Below are 13,060 nucleotides of genomic sequence, written 5' to 3'. Positions count from 1 at the left end.
AATGATAAATATATAAAACAGGGAGTAAACACAAAATTCCTTGGCTTGCAGATTGATAATCATTTAAACTGGAAAACCCATATCAATCAGTTGATTCCTAAGTTAAGTAGAGCATGTTATGCAGTTAGATTCATGTTACATATTAGTAACATTGACACTCTCAAATCAGTCTATTCTGATTATTTTCACTCTTTAATGAAGTGTGGAATAATTTTCTGGGGTAATTCATCTGACAGTAAAAAGGTATTTACATTGCAAAAGAAAATTGTTACAATCATGATGGGTGTCAAATCCCATAATTCCTGTAGAGATCTATTTAAGAGACTACAGATCTTAACTTTGCCTTGTGAATATATATATTGATTAATAAACTTCATTACAAATAACGAACATTTTCAGATGAATGTGGATGTACACAGTGTTAACACAGGACACAAACACTGTCTTTATAAACCAATTGCTAACCTCTCATGCTTTCAAAAAAGCGCATATTATGCTGGGATCAACATTTTTAATAACCTGCCATCTGATCTCAGAGGTCTCATGAACGAAAAGGCACAATTTAAAATAGCACTGAAACGATACTTAAATACACATTCACTCTACTCTGTTGATGAATACCTGTTGTCTAAAAAATAACTTATGTATCTTTATATAGCGTTGTGTGTAGTCACTGTGTATTCTTAGTTTCTCTTGTGTGAGAACTCCATTGGGTCTGTACATATGTTTTGTATTTATATGATATATTCCACATCCTACAGTCATTTTGACTAACTTCGGATCTCTGGAATGCAATGCAATGTAATGTAATTTAATGGTTCATTATTTTCACCATCAATCCAAAAACTAAACATGGATTTCATGCATCTACCATGTTATTTTATATCTTACAAAACAGCCATTATCCTAGAAATTTTGTGAATATTGCTGCTGTAACTGCTGAGAGCAGAATGAGTCATTAACGCTGATAAATGCATTGTTCCCTTTGTTGTTACTATCACATTTCAGTACACTGAAAATCCAGTTGCTTCCAGTAGATTACTGATCAAACCAAGTTTCATGAAAGTGTGCCATTTATTTCAAAATTTGATGGGAGGATGCCCACACAAACAGCATGGTGTTCTCATAAGCCTACTTTTTCTCCAAAAGAAATGTAGCCCAAGAGGGAAGACAAGGGCACATTGAACAAGCTGCCATGCCATTGCCACATATGTCTCCTTGACAACTAAGGACAGAGAAATATAAACTGACTCAATATCATACATCCTGCTATCAGATCATACTTGACATGCAAACCTGACCACTTACATTAACCTTCCAAATTAGTAGGTTAAGGTTTGGTGGAGAGCATGATTGTTGTTCTTAAGAAAGTGTACATAAAAGGTAAAATGGTGAAGTTGTCCCTGTGCATAATTAATTAATTAAGCACCATGCCTTGAAAATATATGGGGAAGTGGAGGTATTGCACCACATTTCTAGACCTCAGCACTTGATGGGGGTGAGTGGTCACCCACATGGCCCAGCAGCTTTACCTGCAAGGAAAGAGACCCATTGGATAGGAGGCAGCATGGGACCCAGAGCCAGTTTGGACATTGTGGAGTAGAGAAAAGTATCTTGACCCTGCTGGGAATTGAAATCTGGCTGTCCAGCCTGTAGCATGGCAGAATAGTTGTGGGTCATGAAAAGGCATAATAATTTGCTTGTGTTACATTAACTGTTAATTTGTGTGTAATATAGTTGTCAGTGAAATGAGAACCAGTGATGCCATGGCCTGAAGTGGTCCTCCAGATAACTGTTCACTGTAATCAGTGTACTCAGTAAACTCATCTAGTCATTCAGAATCCAGGAACTGTGTTGTTTGTATCTTTATATGTCTAAACAGCATGACATGCCATTCGATCAGAAAAACAGATATTGTAGAGATATATACTATATATATTTTTATGCGTTTTCAAGGTCCAAGAAAACCAGGTGGGATTGAAATTGAATGGGACATTTCAGCTTCTTGCCTATACTGATAATGTAAATTGATTTGGAGATAATATAAATACCATAAGGAAAGACACAGAAGTTCTAATTAATGCTAATAAGGATGTTGGTCTAGAAGTAAATGCAGAGAAAACTGTTGATGTTTCATCACCAGAATGCAGGGCAAAATCATAACATAAAAACAGCTAATAGATCCTTTGAAAATGTGACAAAGTTCAAATGTTTGGGAATGACAGCAGCAAATCAAAATTTGATTCATGAGTATATTAAGAGCAGATTAAATTCAGGTAACAACACTTGCTACAATTCAGTTCAGAGCCTTTCGTCTTCTTGTCTTTCGTCAAAAAATGTCAGATTTGAAGTACACGAAACTATAATATTGCCTGTAATTTTATATGAATGTGAAACTTGGTCCCTGACATTAAGGAGAGAACATTGACTGAAGGTTTTCGAGAACTGGGTATTGAGAATATTTGAAACAAAGACTGATGAAATTCTAGGAGGTTTGGAGAAACCTGTATAATGAGGAGCTTCATAACTTGCACTCTTCACCAGATAATTAGAATGATCAAGTCAAGGAGCAGGAGATGGGCAGGGCATGTAGCACGCACAGAAGAGAAGATGAATGCATACAGGGTTTTGATGGGAAAGCCAGAAGTAAAAGATACCAGTAGGAAGACCTAGACAGGACAGTAATATTAAAACATATCTTAGAGAAATAGGGTGGGATGGTATGGATTGGATTCATCTGGCTTAGAATATGGACGTTTGACAGGCTGTTGCCAACCATGGTAATGAAACTTCAGTCTTGGGTAGCTGAGTGACTGGTGGCCTCTTAAGAAGAACGTAGCTCCATTTAGTTTTCAAAAGTGAGACCACAAAACACATGCCTTTGTACCTATCAAATGCTTATGACTGATATGCAACAACAGTAAGCTCTCTGCTCTTGAACAGTTTGCTGTACTAGCCTCTTCACAATGCAATGCTGCCTTTCACTTTTCAGGGATTTCCAGATTTTGTTAAGCACTTCACCCATGCATTGATTGTTGATGAAGGTCATTACTTGTGCTATGATCTGCATTAAAACGGACCCAGTATCCCAGAGCATTTTAACTAATAACAACATATTGCACTTTTTGGAGGTTATTTATGCAGTGTTCTCAAAAGCAGTCACGTATCATTCACACTGGGCTGTTATAACTCTTTTTCCATATGGACAAAAATAATGCTCCGTAATAAAGAGTTCTTATGGAAGCAGAGCTCTGCTGAATTCTTGCTTGGCTTACTTTTCAGCCCTGAAAATGTAGGCTATATATTCCTTTGACAGTGTTATATCCTAGAATATATAGCTCTTCTATCACATACCGTTTTCACACACTTTAGCAGTCAACATTGTTGTACTTCCATGACATGCATGTGTTTCCCATCAAAATTAAACCTGGACTGTGCTCCATACTTCCTGTATAATTTGTCTTAGGCCATATTTTACTTAGCCTGGTGTTTAGTTTGATAAGTACAACAGTAGAACAGAGTAGCATTACAGGGATCAGAAGGCATTTGTCTTTTATCTCTCCATCCACAACAGGTCACAATGTGAAAGACACCTTGCTGTTAAAAATGTAACAAGAAGAAAGCGAAAGATTTTCAGATTCCAGTATGTACGCTGACATACAATGTACGAATCATCAACAAATTAAAGTTCAAAAGCCTACTTCAACATTTGTAAAGTAATAATATTCTTTTGAAGCTGGGCTAGCGCAGTCAGTATAGTGACTGGCTACAGGCTGGACGGCTGAGGGGTTGAAGTTCGAGTCCCGGTAGGGACAAGAGTTTTCTCCTCTCCTCTCCCACCCAGCCTCCTATCCAATGGGTGCTGTGTGCCCATTCCCCAGGGTTAAAGCAGCTGGGGTGTGAAGTTGGTCTCACACCTCCAACTAGTGCCAAGGTCAAAAATACATGGATCTGTACATCTATTCCCTCATACGTCTTCATGGCGTGGTTCTTGATTAGTTAATCACAAGGACAGCTATACCTTTTTTCCATTATTTTTGGTGGAAAAAAAAACAGTTTTCCTTGCTGAGGTTTGCTCTCATCTTTCCTTCCATGCAAAGGCAGAATAATTCCTGTCTGGTTCCCTCCACATCCTGTCTAAACCATCATTCACAATCTTTTTCTGAATGATGATGTTTATACATTCATATACTTGTGGGACAACTTAATCATTGTATTTTTGACTAGCTTTAATTTTTGAAAATAAAGGCAACATAAAAATAATTTTTCAGATTTTTTTAAATTTGTATCATTGTTGGTATTATAGATTAGAGGAGTTTCTGAATAAATTTAATTTCCAAAAAGTAGTAGTGTTTCCTTTCTTGTGGAGCTATCAACTTTTCTCTTCAGAATGGACGTTATACTTTATCATGGGATATGCCACAGACATCACATGATGATTATCCTCTTTTGAAATTTATGAGTTGAATTATTAATTTTGTGGGTTTAGGAAAAGAGCTTGAAAGAAGCCTAATAATAATTTCATGAGCAAGTAAATAAGCCCTTGCTACATTAATTTTGTTAATGAATATTTGTGTTTGTTAGTTTGTCAGATAACAAATTGTGGAGCTCCTCAAACTACATAATGAAGAACATCATAGTTTTTGCTATATTTATTGAGAGCGCTTACAGACATTACACAGCACAGTTGTTTCATCGTTTCATGGGTTTCCAAAATCTCTAATTTGTCTTCTTTTTGGTTGATAGTAAGGTAGAAAAAATAAAGGTGAAGCTGTCCCTGTAATAGGCTGTGAAGACTCAAAGGGTTGTGAGACATCAAGGCTCCCACATTTCTAGACAGTTTGCTCACAGATGCCGGGGAGGTTGTCTGTCAGCCTTACATGCCAGCCACCCTTTACCCCCAAGAAGATGCCTGGTACTCATTTCTCATAATAATATAAGATTTTTTTAATCCTTTCAGAGATCATTTATGGTGCAGAAGGGTGTATTCCTCAATCCTCTTCCTCTAAAAGTCGTTAATATTGTTAGGTTTATTAATTCTGTGGCCTTTTAGTCAATACTATACTATACTATACCAACTAAGCAACCGCTGCTTGTCAGCGAAGTTAGTGCCAACTTTTTGTAGAATGAGGGTGTTGCATGGTCAGCACAACAGATTCCCACAGCCATTAATCTCGGTTTTCTAGACCGGTGCCACTACTTCCTTGAAATAGCTCCTCAATTGTCATCACAAGGATGAGTAGACCCCATTCCAGACCCACTACCTCTCAGAAAATATGGTAGTGTCCAGAATCAAACCCAGGAACTCTGACCACCATACCACAAAGGTGGTCATTAGGGTGATTAAGTCAAATAAAATAAAATGGGCAGGTAGCACACATGGCGGAAGCAAACACTCCATACAGAATTTTTGCTAGAATAATATTACAATTGATTGTGGGAGAACAAAATGTGAAGTTGTGGGCTGGATTCAACGGTTTGAGAATGATGCAAGTGCTAGTTTTAATGATTTTATGGACACAATCCTTTATTATTATAATATAGCATTTCCAAAAAAGACTGTTTATATGAAAATGACAAGGAAAAACAAATGGATTACCCAAGGCATAAGAAATTCTGGTAAAAGGATGAGACTGTTAAATGGTTTTAAAAAACAGCATACTCTGTCTAGGGACATGCTGGAATATATCACCAGATATAAAAAAATTTATAAGAGTGTTATGAAAGACGCAAAAAAATTTGCAAATGATAAGTATGTTTCAAGGTCTCAAAATAAAATGAAAGGTATGTGGCATTTAATAAAAAATAAAGTTGGTAAGTCATGTAAAGGTGATAAGAAAATCCAGCTGTTTAGCGGTACAAAAATAATATCAGATCCGCAAAGTGTGGCAGATATGTTAAATAATTTCTTTGTTGAAATAGCTGATGACCTTTTAAGTCAAAACACCAGTAACAACAAAAACACACAGTAGCAGAAACAAAGGATAAACTGCTGCCCTAATACCACATTTTTCCATCCAGTCACTGAATATAACATGGAGTGTGTAACAAATAGTCTAAAATGTACATTATCTGCAGGATATGACAAGATACCAGAATATCTTGTTAATAATTGTATAAATTATGTAAAAAGCCCAGTGGCTCATATTTACAATGCCTCTTTAAGCTCAGGCACCTTCCCACATAGATTAAAATTAGCTAAAGTGATACCTCTGCACAAAAAAGGGGAAAATCATGATATTAAAAACTACAGGCGGATATCCATTTTATCGACACTTTCCAAAATATTAGAAAAACTGATGTATAATAGGCTAATGCCTTTTTAATTCAAAATAATATATTAACAGAGGCACAAAATGGCTTCAGAAAGAATAAATCAACTGACACAGCAAGTCAGTCTTTTATTGAAAGTACAGAGGAGGCCTTAGGTAACGGCCTATATGCCATAGGATTATTTTTTGATTTATCAAAGGCATATGATGTAATAGACCATAATATACTTTTAGAGAAACTAGACTCATATGGCATAAGAGGCGTGCCAAATATGTGGTTCAGGTCTTACCTGTCAAACAGAATCCAATATGTAGAAATAAAAAACACTGACGGCAGTGTCAAAACCAGTTATAATTCATCATGTAGGAAAGTGAAGTATGGTGTACCACAGGGATCAGTGTTGGGGCCGCTTTTATTTTTACTATACATTAATGATCTTACAGAAAATGTTCAAGGAGCAAAGCTGGTTTTATATGCAGACGATACAAATTTGTTAATTACTGGAAAAGATGAACTTGACCTTCAATATAAAATAATGAACGTTATGAAAGGATTAGAAATATGGTTTCAAAAAAATAAACTTGTAATAAATATTAAAAGACATCTGCCATGTCATTTCATTCAAAACAGCGGAGAGATCCGATAAGACCACAAATAGTTTTTAATAATACAGAAACAGTATATCAGTCAGAGTTGAGATTTCTTGGAATTCACATGACAGAAACCCTAAAATGGTGCGCTCATGCTCAATTTCTAAAAGCAAAGCTATGCAAAGTAATTTATATGGTGAAAATATTAAAAGAAATAATGAGTCCATATATGATACAAATTATTTATTTTTCGAATTTTGAGTCATGTATGAGAAATGGTATCTTATTGTGGGGTGGGGATGGGGAAAGTAAAAGCATTTTTAAATTGCAAAAGCGGGTTCTTTGAGTGATTAGTGGTATTAGTAGTCGCACATCATGTAGACAAATTTTTAAAGATTACAATGTTTTAACATTGCCTTCTCTGTATATATTGCAGGTGACATGCTTTATCAAAAAATACAAGGCTTTTATGTCAATAAATTCAGACATTCATAATTATAACACATGAAGAAAATTAAATTTTCATGTACAGCATTGTAATACAGTTCTTTTTAAGAGGAGTGTGATAAATATGGGAATTAGTTTGTATAATAAGGTCCCCGATCAAATAAAACAAAGGGAAAATTTTAACTCATTTAAAAAGGAATTAAAATCTTTTTTGCTGAAACATTCCTTTTATTCTGTAGATGAATTTATGTCTTTTGATTCATCAAGTGTGTAAATGTAATATGTAGCTGATTAATTTGTTGTATTTGTGTGAGGACAATGCAGTTAATGGTAACTGGATCTAGATAATATTATTCAGATGACAAACCCCCTATATTAGGGTGGTACAGTATATACTGTAAAGATATGCACGAGAATTAGATGTAAAACTGACAATTTCCCTATCCAAATGGTTGTAATACCTGTATGTATGGATTGTTGAATGATAATAAAAATGAAATGAGGTCCTCTGACAGGATTTTATGAACATTTCAATGAATCTTCAGATTTCATATAAGCAAGAGATTTACTGATCATCTGAGTAACTATCAAGCTTTCAGAAAGGTCATCATCCATCAAGGAGGTAGTTATTATGTCAGTAGTATATGAGGGATATGGTTTCACTTAAGTAAAACTACATTTAATTGTATATATTCAGAAACCAACTATGCTGTGTATATAAAATTTGGTCCTTCCATGGCCATATTTTTCTCATTTCAATGAATTTTGACAAACAGATAAAAAAAAACATGTTTATGGTGCTTCAAACATTTCAGGAGTGCTAATGGTTCAAGCCATGAAATAATTTAATTTTTTTACAATTTTAAAAATACCAGACAAAGCAAATGCATAATTTCCTCTTACCATTTTAAATTAAAAATACTAAAGATTAAATTTATTTTATGCATTTTTCTTTCAGCAACCAATTCTTGCTTGTTCAAATGGAAAATTTAAAGCATTCTTGTTGGCGCATGTACCAATACTGCACGAGAAGTATTGGCCAACACTTTGGTGTTTTGAGTCTAGAGCGCAGACTGTATTTGCAAGTCTGATACGGTCAAGACTTCTTCCTAATATAAAGTACCGAAGGTAAGTGAATAATGATGAATTAGGGAACAATTTTGAAGTATGACATGTACATAATCCTTACTGTGAACATATATGACATATATGTCACTAGTATTATATTAAAAGTAGCATTATGTAAGGTTAACACATTGCGGACCGGTTGTTTAAATATTTAAATCACCCTGGAGACCGGGGATTTTAAGCCTAGCACCCTAACTTGTGCACTGTTCACTTTAAAAATTAATATAAAATCTCCTAATTAATTTTATGAACTAAAATTTTTGGAGAACACTTACCAGAGCTCCTAGAAGTGCTTGCACATGTGATATCTCTGGAAGCGTTCCCCTTTGTGACATTGGAGCTCTCACTTTCACTGGACACTATTTTGGTGGGCCCTGTGGCCCCTGTCAGTGTCACTTTCACTGAGGCTGGCCTCGCTATCAGAAGACGAAGCAGTTGGCAAATCTGATAGCGCATCGGAGAACAAATCTAATATTTCTTGTTCTCCGTGAGAATGCTTCGCCTGCAACTGCATTCGTCTCTGATCCATGTTGCACTGCTAACTTCCTGGTTCATATGTGGAAGCTTGAACTCGAACAAAGGCTTTTTTCTTTAGGTTATGACAGGAAATGAACGTGATCATGTTACTGGCTAAGCTAGCAAACATTCCCAAGGCCAACTACGCAGTAGTTATGATGCAACATGGCCACGCAGTGAGATATATTCGGTTGCAACATACTGCGTCAGAAAAGGGCCAATTGGCCCGCGCGGTTCACAACGCTATAGAAACGTAGAGGGCCAATTGGCCCCTCTGGTCCTGAATGTGTTAATAAACCAACACAAACATAAAAAAGTTGTACCTGTGCTAAATTAATTAAGCACCATGCTATGAAGATGGAGGAGTACCTCCACCATTCTTCATTTCAGCACTAGTTGGAGGTGAGTGGTTATCTTCATGCTCCAGCCGCTTTACTCCTGAGGAAAGAGCTCCTGGTATCCATTGGATAAGAGGCCACATGGAGCCCAGAGCCAGTCTGGATTCTGAGGAACAGAGAAAAATCTCTTTCTCCTGCCAGCAATCAAACCCTGGCCATCCAGCCCATAGCCCCTCACTATACCGTCTGAGCTGTCCTGGCTCATAACAAACGTAAATTAAATTAAAATAATTTAACCAAATCTAATATTACAAAATTTCTTATTTAAGAAATATATGATTATATCTGAATATGAAAATAAATGCAGTGGAAGCATATTTAATGTGTTCACTCATTTAGTATTCAGTTTCAGTTATTCCAGTTCCATAATCTCAGAATTAAGTTTTTTCCATTTATGATCCTCTTCCAGTTAGTGCTGTTCAAAAACATTATTCCAGAAAAGGTAAAGGTATCCCTGTAACAGGCCATGGAGGCCCATAGTGTTGTGAGATGTTGAGGTACCCACATTTTCTAGACCATCGGCTCATAGATGGTGGCAAGGTTGTCAGCCCTATGCACCAGCCGCCCCTTACCCCCCAAAGTATTCCAAGAATATTTTTGGTACTAATTTCTGTTAGAAGCTGAGTCGACCCCAGGGTCATGGTGCGGCTGGAAGGGTTAGGTCAACTGAAAAAATCCAGTGACCTCATTGGGACTTGAACCCATGACCTTCTGGCTTGTAGCAAAGTGCCTCAACCAAGTATGCTACTGCTTCCCCCCCCCCCAATTATTTAAATAAGAATTTCACTGTATTTTCTTAATTTAGCCAGTACAACTAAGGACTTATATCAGTAAATAATATAACTATTTCACAACATAATATTCAAGCATAAAAGCACACAATTTGTCCCTTTGTTTTAAAGTTGTATGCATTCTCTTTACACACACTTTGATTTTTTTCTTAAAAGATTTCTGACACAGTTTTCATTGTTATGGTGCAAAGGTGATTACATCCCTAGTCTTGTAAGTGCTGTGGTATATTGCATGTTCTGTCATGTTTTATGTTGTAATTTTAATAGTTTTCCCTACCAAACATTTATTGTCAGTTCATAGCTCTTTTGATTCTGGTCTGACATGGGCAAATTTTAATTGTTACTAACTTTCATCTTAACATTTCAACACAAGAGATGCATAGTGGTAATCAAGGCATCTCTACAATGTAACTTTAGTATCTAAGGGCCTTGACATATTATTTTAAAATTCATTCTCCAGAGGTTTCTGATTGTGGTTGATTCATTATCTGCATATTATGTTTAACAGAGCCCGTTGTCTGAGGTATAGCAGTTCTTCTGCAGCCCACAGTAACCCTTAGAAATCTCATTATTTAGTTTTGTTTCATTAGAGTAGTTAATGTTTAAAGCATTAAAGAGTCTATATTTTTATCTTTCCATATGGTATTACTTGAACTGGCCATACAGAGTTTGTATAGAAAATTAACTTACTTTCACATTAAAAGGTAAATCTATCCCTGTAACAGGGCTTGAAGACCCATAGGATTGTGAAACGTCAAAGCTCCCATATTTCCTCTAGACAGTCAGCACACAGATGGCGGTGAGGCTGCCCTTTACTCCCCAGGAAGCACATTAAGATCATGAAAATAGCTAAGATTTACAGCTGCTATCTCAGTTATTTAAAAGTGCTGATAGTTTATGTTTAACAGTATTGTGGCTGTTATTGGTGAATTTGATTGCAATACCATCACCTTTGCTTGTGTAATAGACATGTTATGCAGAGAGGTTGCGTGAGAGCCTGCCACAGGTCACTCAGCCAGTTCAGCAGAAGGATCGTTCCTCATTTCAACTCTTTCCACACATGACGAAACCCACAGCGCAATTGACAGGCCCATAGGGTAACCTAGTTCAAAGCAGATGCCAGAGATGTTCCCTGTTGTTATGCACACATTCCTTGCACCCGCACAAAAAGTTTACATTCACTTTATGAAGTTCCTTTTCAGAAGTATAACAATCTTAAAGTTTAAACTTGGTCTCCTGTGCAAGGTGTCTAAAGAGCTTTCTGAAAGGGTTATTCAAGCCTAGCACTAATTTTCTCTACATTCTCACCAATGAGTACTCAGTGTTTTATTTAGTTCCTTTTTTGGCCAGTATTGACTTGTGTGCCTAAATTGATTTATACTGTAGTTTTTTATTGTGGACAGAATATGTAACACGAATGGGGTAGAAGAGGAATGCATATAGGATATTGGTGGGAAAGCCAGAAGGATGGGAAGACCAAGGCATAGGTGGGTGGACAATATTAAAATGGATCTTAGAGAGATAGGATGGGATGGTATGGATTGGATTGATCTGTCTCAGGATAAGGACCAGTGGAAGGCTCTTGTGAACACATTAATGAACCTTCGGGTTCCATAAAATGCTGGGAAATTCTTGAGTAGCTGCAGATTTGGCTTCTCAAGAAGGACTCAGCTTCATAAGTAAGTAAGTAAGTAGTTTTTATTTGAAATTATAACATCCTGAAATTGATGGCAGAATCTTTTCCTTATTCTTTGCATTAGTATGAAACGTGAACACTGTTTCAATGTATCATATTCACGTGGCATTTCAACACAAGAGTTACATGACTGATTGAATGTTTAATACAGCAGTACAGGTTTGGGATTATAGTCAACAAACATGTAACACATAAGCTCACTTCACAGTGGCTATTGAAAGATTAGCAGGGGCTATATTGGAGAGAAATTGTAATGCATGTAGGCTGTTGGCCCATTGACGGTGCCATGAGCCTGAACATGCCCAGTGTGAGTTGACACAAGTCATGTTTGTCCCTCTCACTTGACTAGCTAAAGGCTTTGTGGCAGACTGTCACACGATCTTCATGTATTCCTTGTCTTTCACGTTTACTTTAAATAAATCTTTTTATAAGTCTTCTGATAATTAACAGCAAACAGCAAAAGTTTTGTCTTCATTTTAGGATAATTTTGTTCCAGGGAGATCTTGAAGTTGAGTGATGGTGGACAAGTGGCATTGGATTGGTTGGAAGATGGCTGTCCAGGCAGTGCGCCAGTTGTTCTCATTCTTCCTGGTTTGACAGGGGAAAGCCAGGCTGAATATGTTAAGTGCCTAGTAAATTCAGCCAGGCGCATCAAATTAAGAGTGGTTGTCTTCAACAACAGAGGTCTCGGTGGGATTTCTTTGAAGGTGATGATGTGAATAAGCGGCTGTTGGAAATGATGCATAGCTCCTATTATGGCTTCTTTGGTTCACAGTGTCATAATTATAAACAGTAACACTTAAAAGGATATAAATGAGTGGATAAAATTAAGAAAACCCTTATGGGAACTGTACAGGCTATTCTTTGTAGTGTTCCTTAGTCAGGTTTTTCTGGTAACAGTGATGAATTTCAGGATTCCAGAACAGCAGAAATCTAATTTAAATGCTGAATAGCCATTGACTAGTCAAGAAAAGGCTATGTTAAAACTGTGATGAAACTTAAAAAGAACTTCTGACAAAAGTTTTTATTTCCATTTCTTTCAGATTCTTTCAATTTTATATCGTGATATTAGCAAGAAATTCAAATTAATATTAATATAATTTAATTATCCATTTCTGTGCATTATTTTCATTAGTACAGACTCTTACTATGTTGAATTAGTTAAATACAGCCTCAGAAGTTTGCACCAACACCTCATTTGTAACTTTAAAAGACAATATT

The 13,060-nt window shown here is 36.3% G+C and overlaps 1 protein-coding gene across 3 annotated transcripts in view; it reads left to right on the top strand.

The window, feature by feature from the left end:
• The window catches only part of LOC111867229 (phospholipase ABHD3), a 37,983-nt gene that overhangs the window by 3,988 nt on the left and 20,935 nt on the right, over nucleotides 1-13,060 (top strand). For all 3 annotated transcript variants that reach the window (XM_023856881.2, XM_023856880.2, XM_023856882.2), the window contains exons 2-3: nucleotides 8,269-8,438; nucleotides 12,336-12,546. In XM_023856881.2, the coding sequence (XP_023712649.1) occupies nucleotides 8,269-8,438; nucleotides 12,336-12,546 (381 nt within the window). The remainder of the gene's footprint in view (nucleotides 1-8,268; nucleotides 8,439-12,335; nucleotides 12,547-13,060) is intronic.

The sequence above is a fragment of the Cryptotermes secundus genome, unplaced genomic scaffold (assembly GCF_002891405.2).
Source record: "Cryptotermes secundus unplaced genomic scaffold, Csec_1.0 scaffold945, whole genome shotgun sequence".
NCBI lineage: Eukaryota > Metazoa > Arthropoda > Insecta > Blattodea > Kalotermitidae > Cryptotermes > Cryptotermes secundus.
The sequence above is the reverse complement of the archived record's forward strand: the minus strand, read 5'-3'. Positions and strand labels throughout refer to the sequence as shown.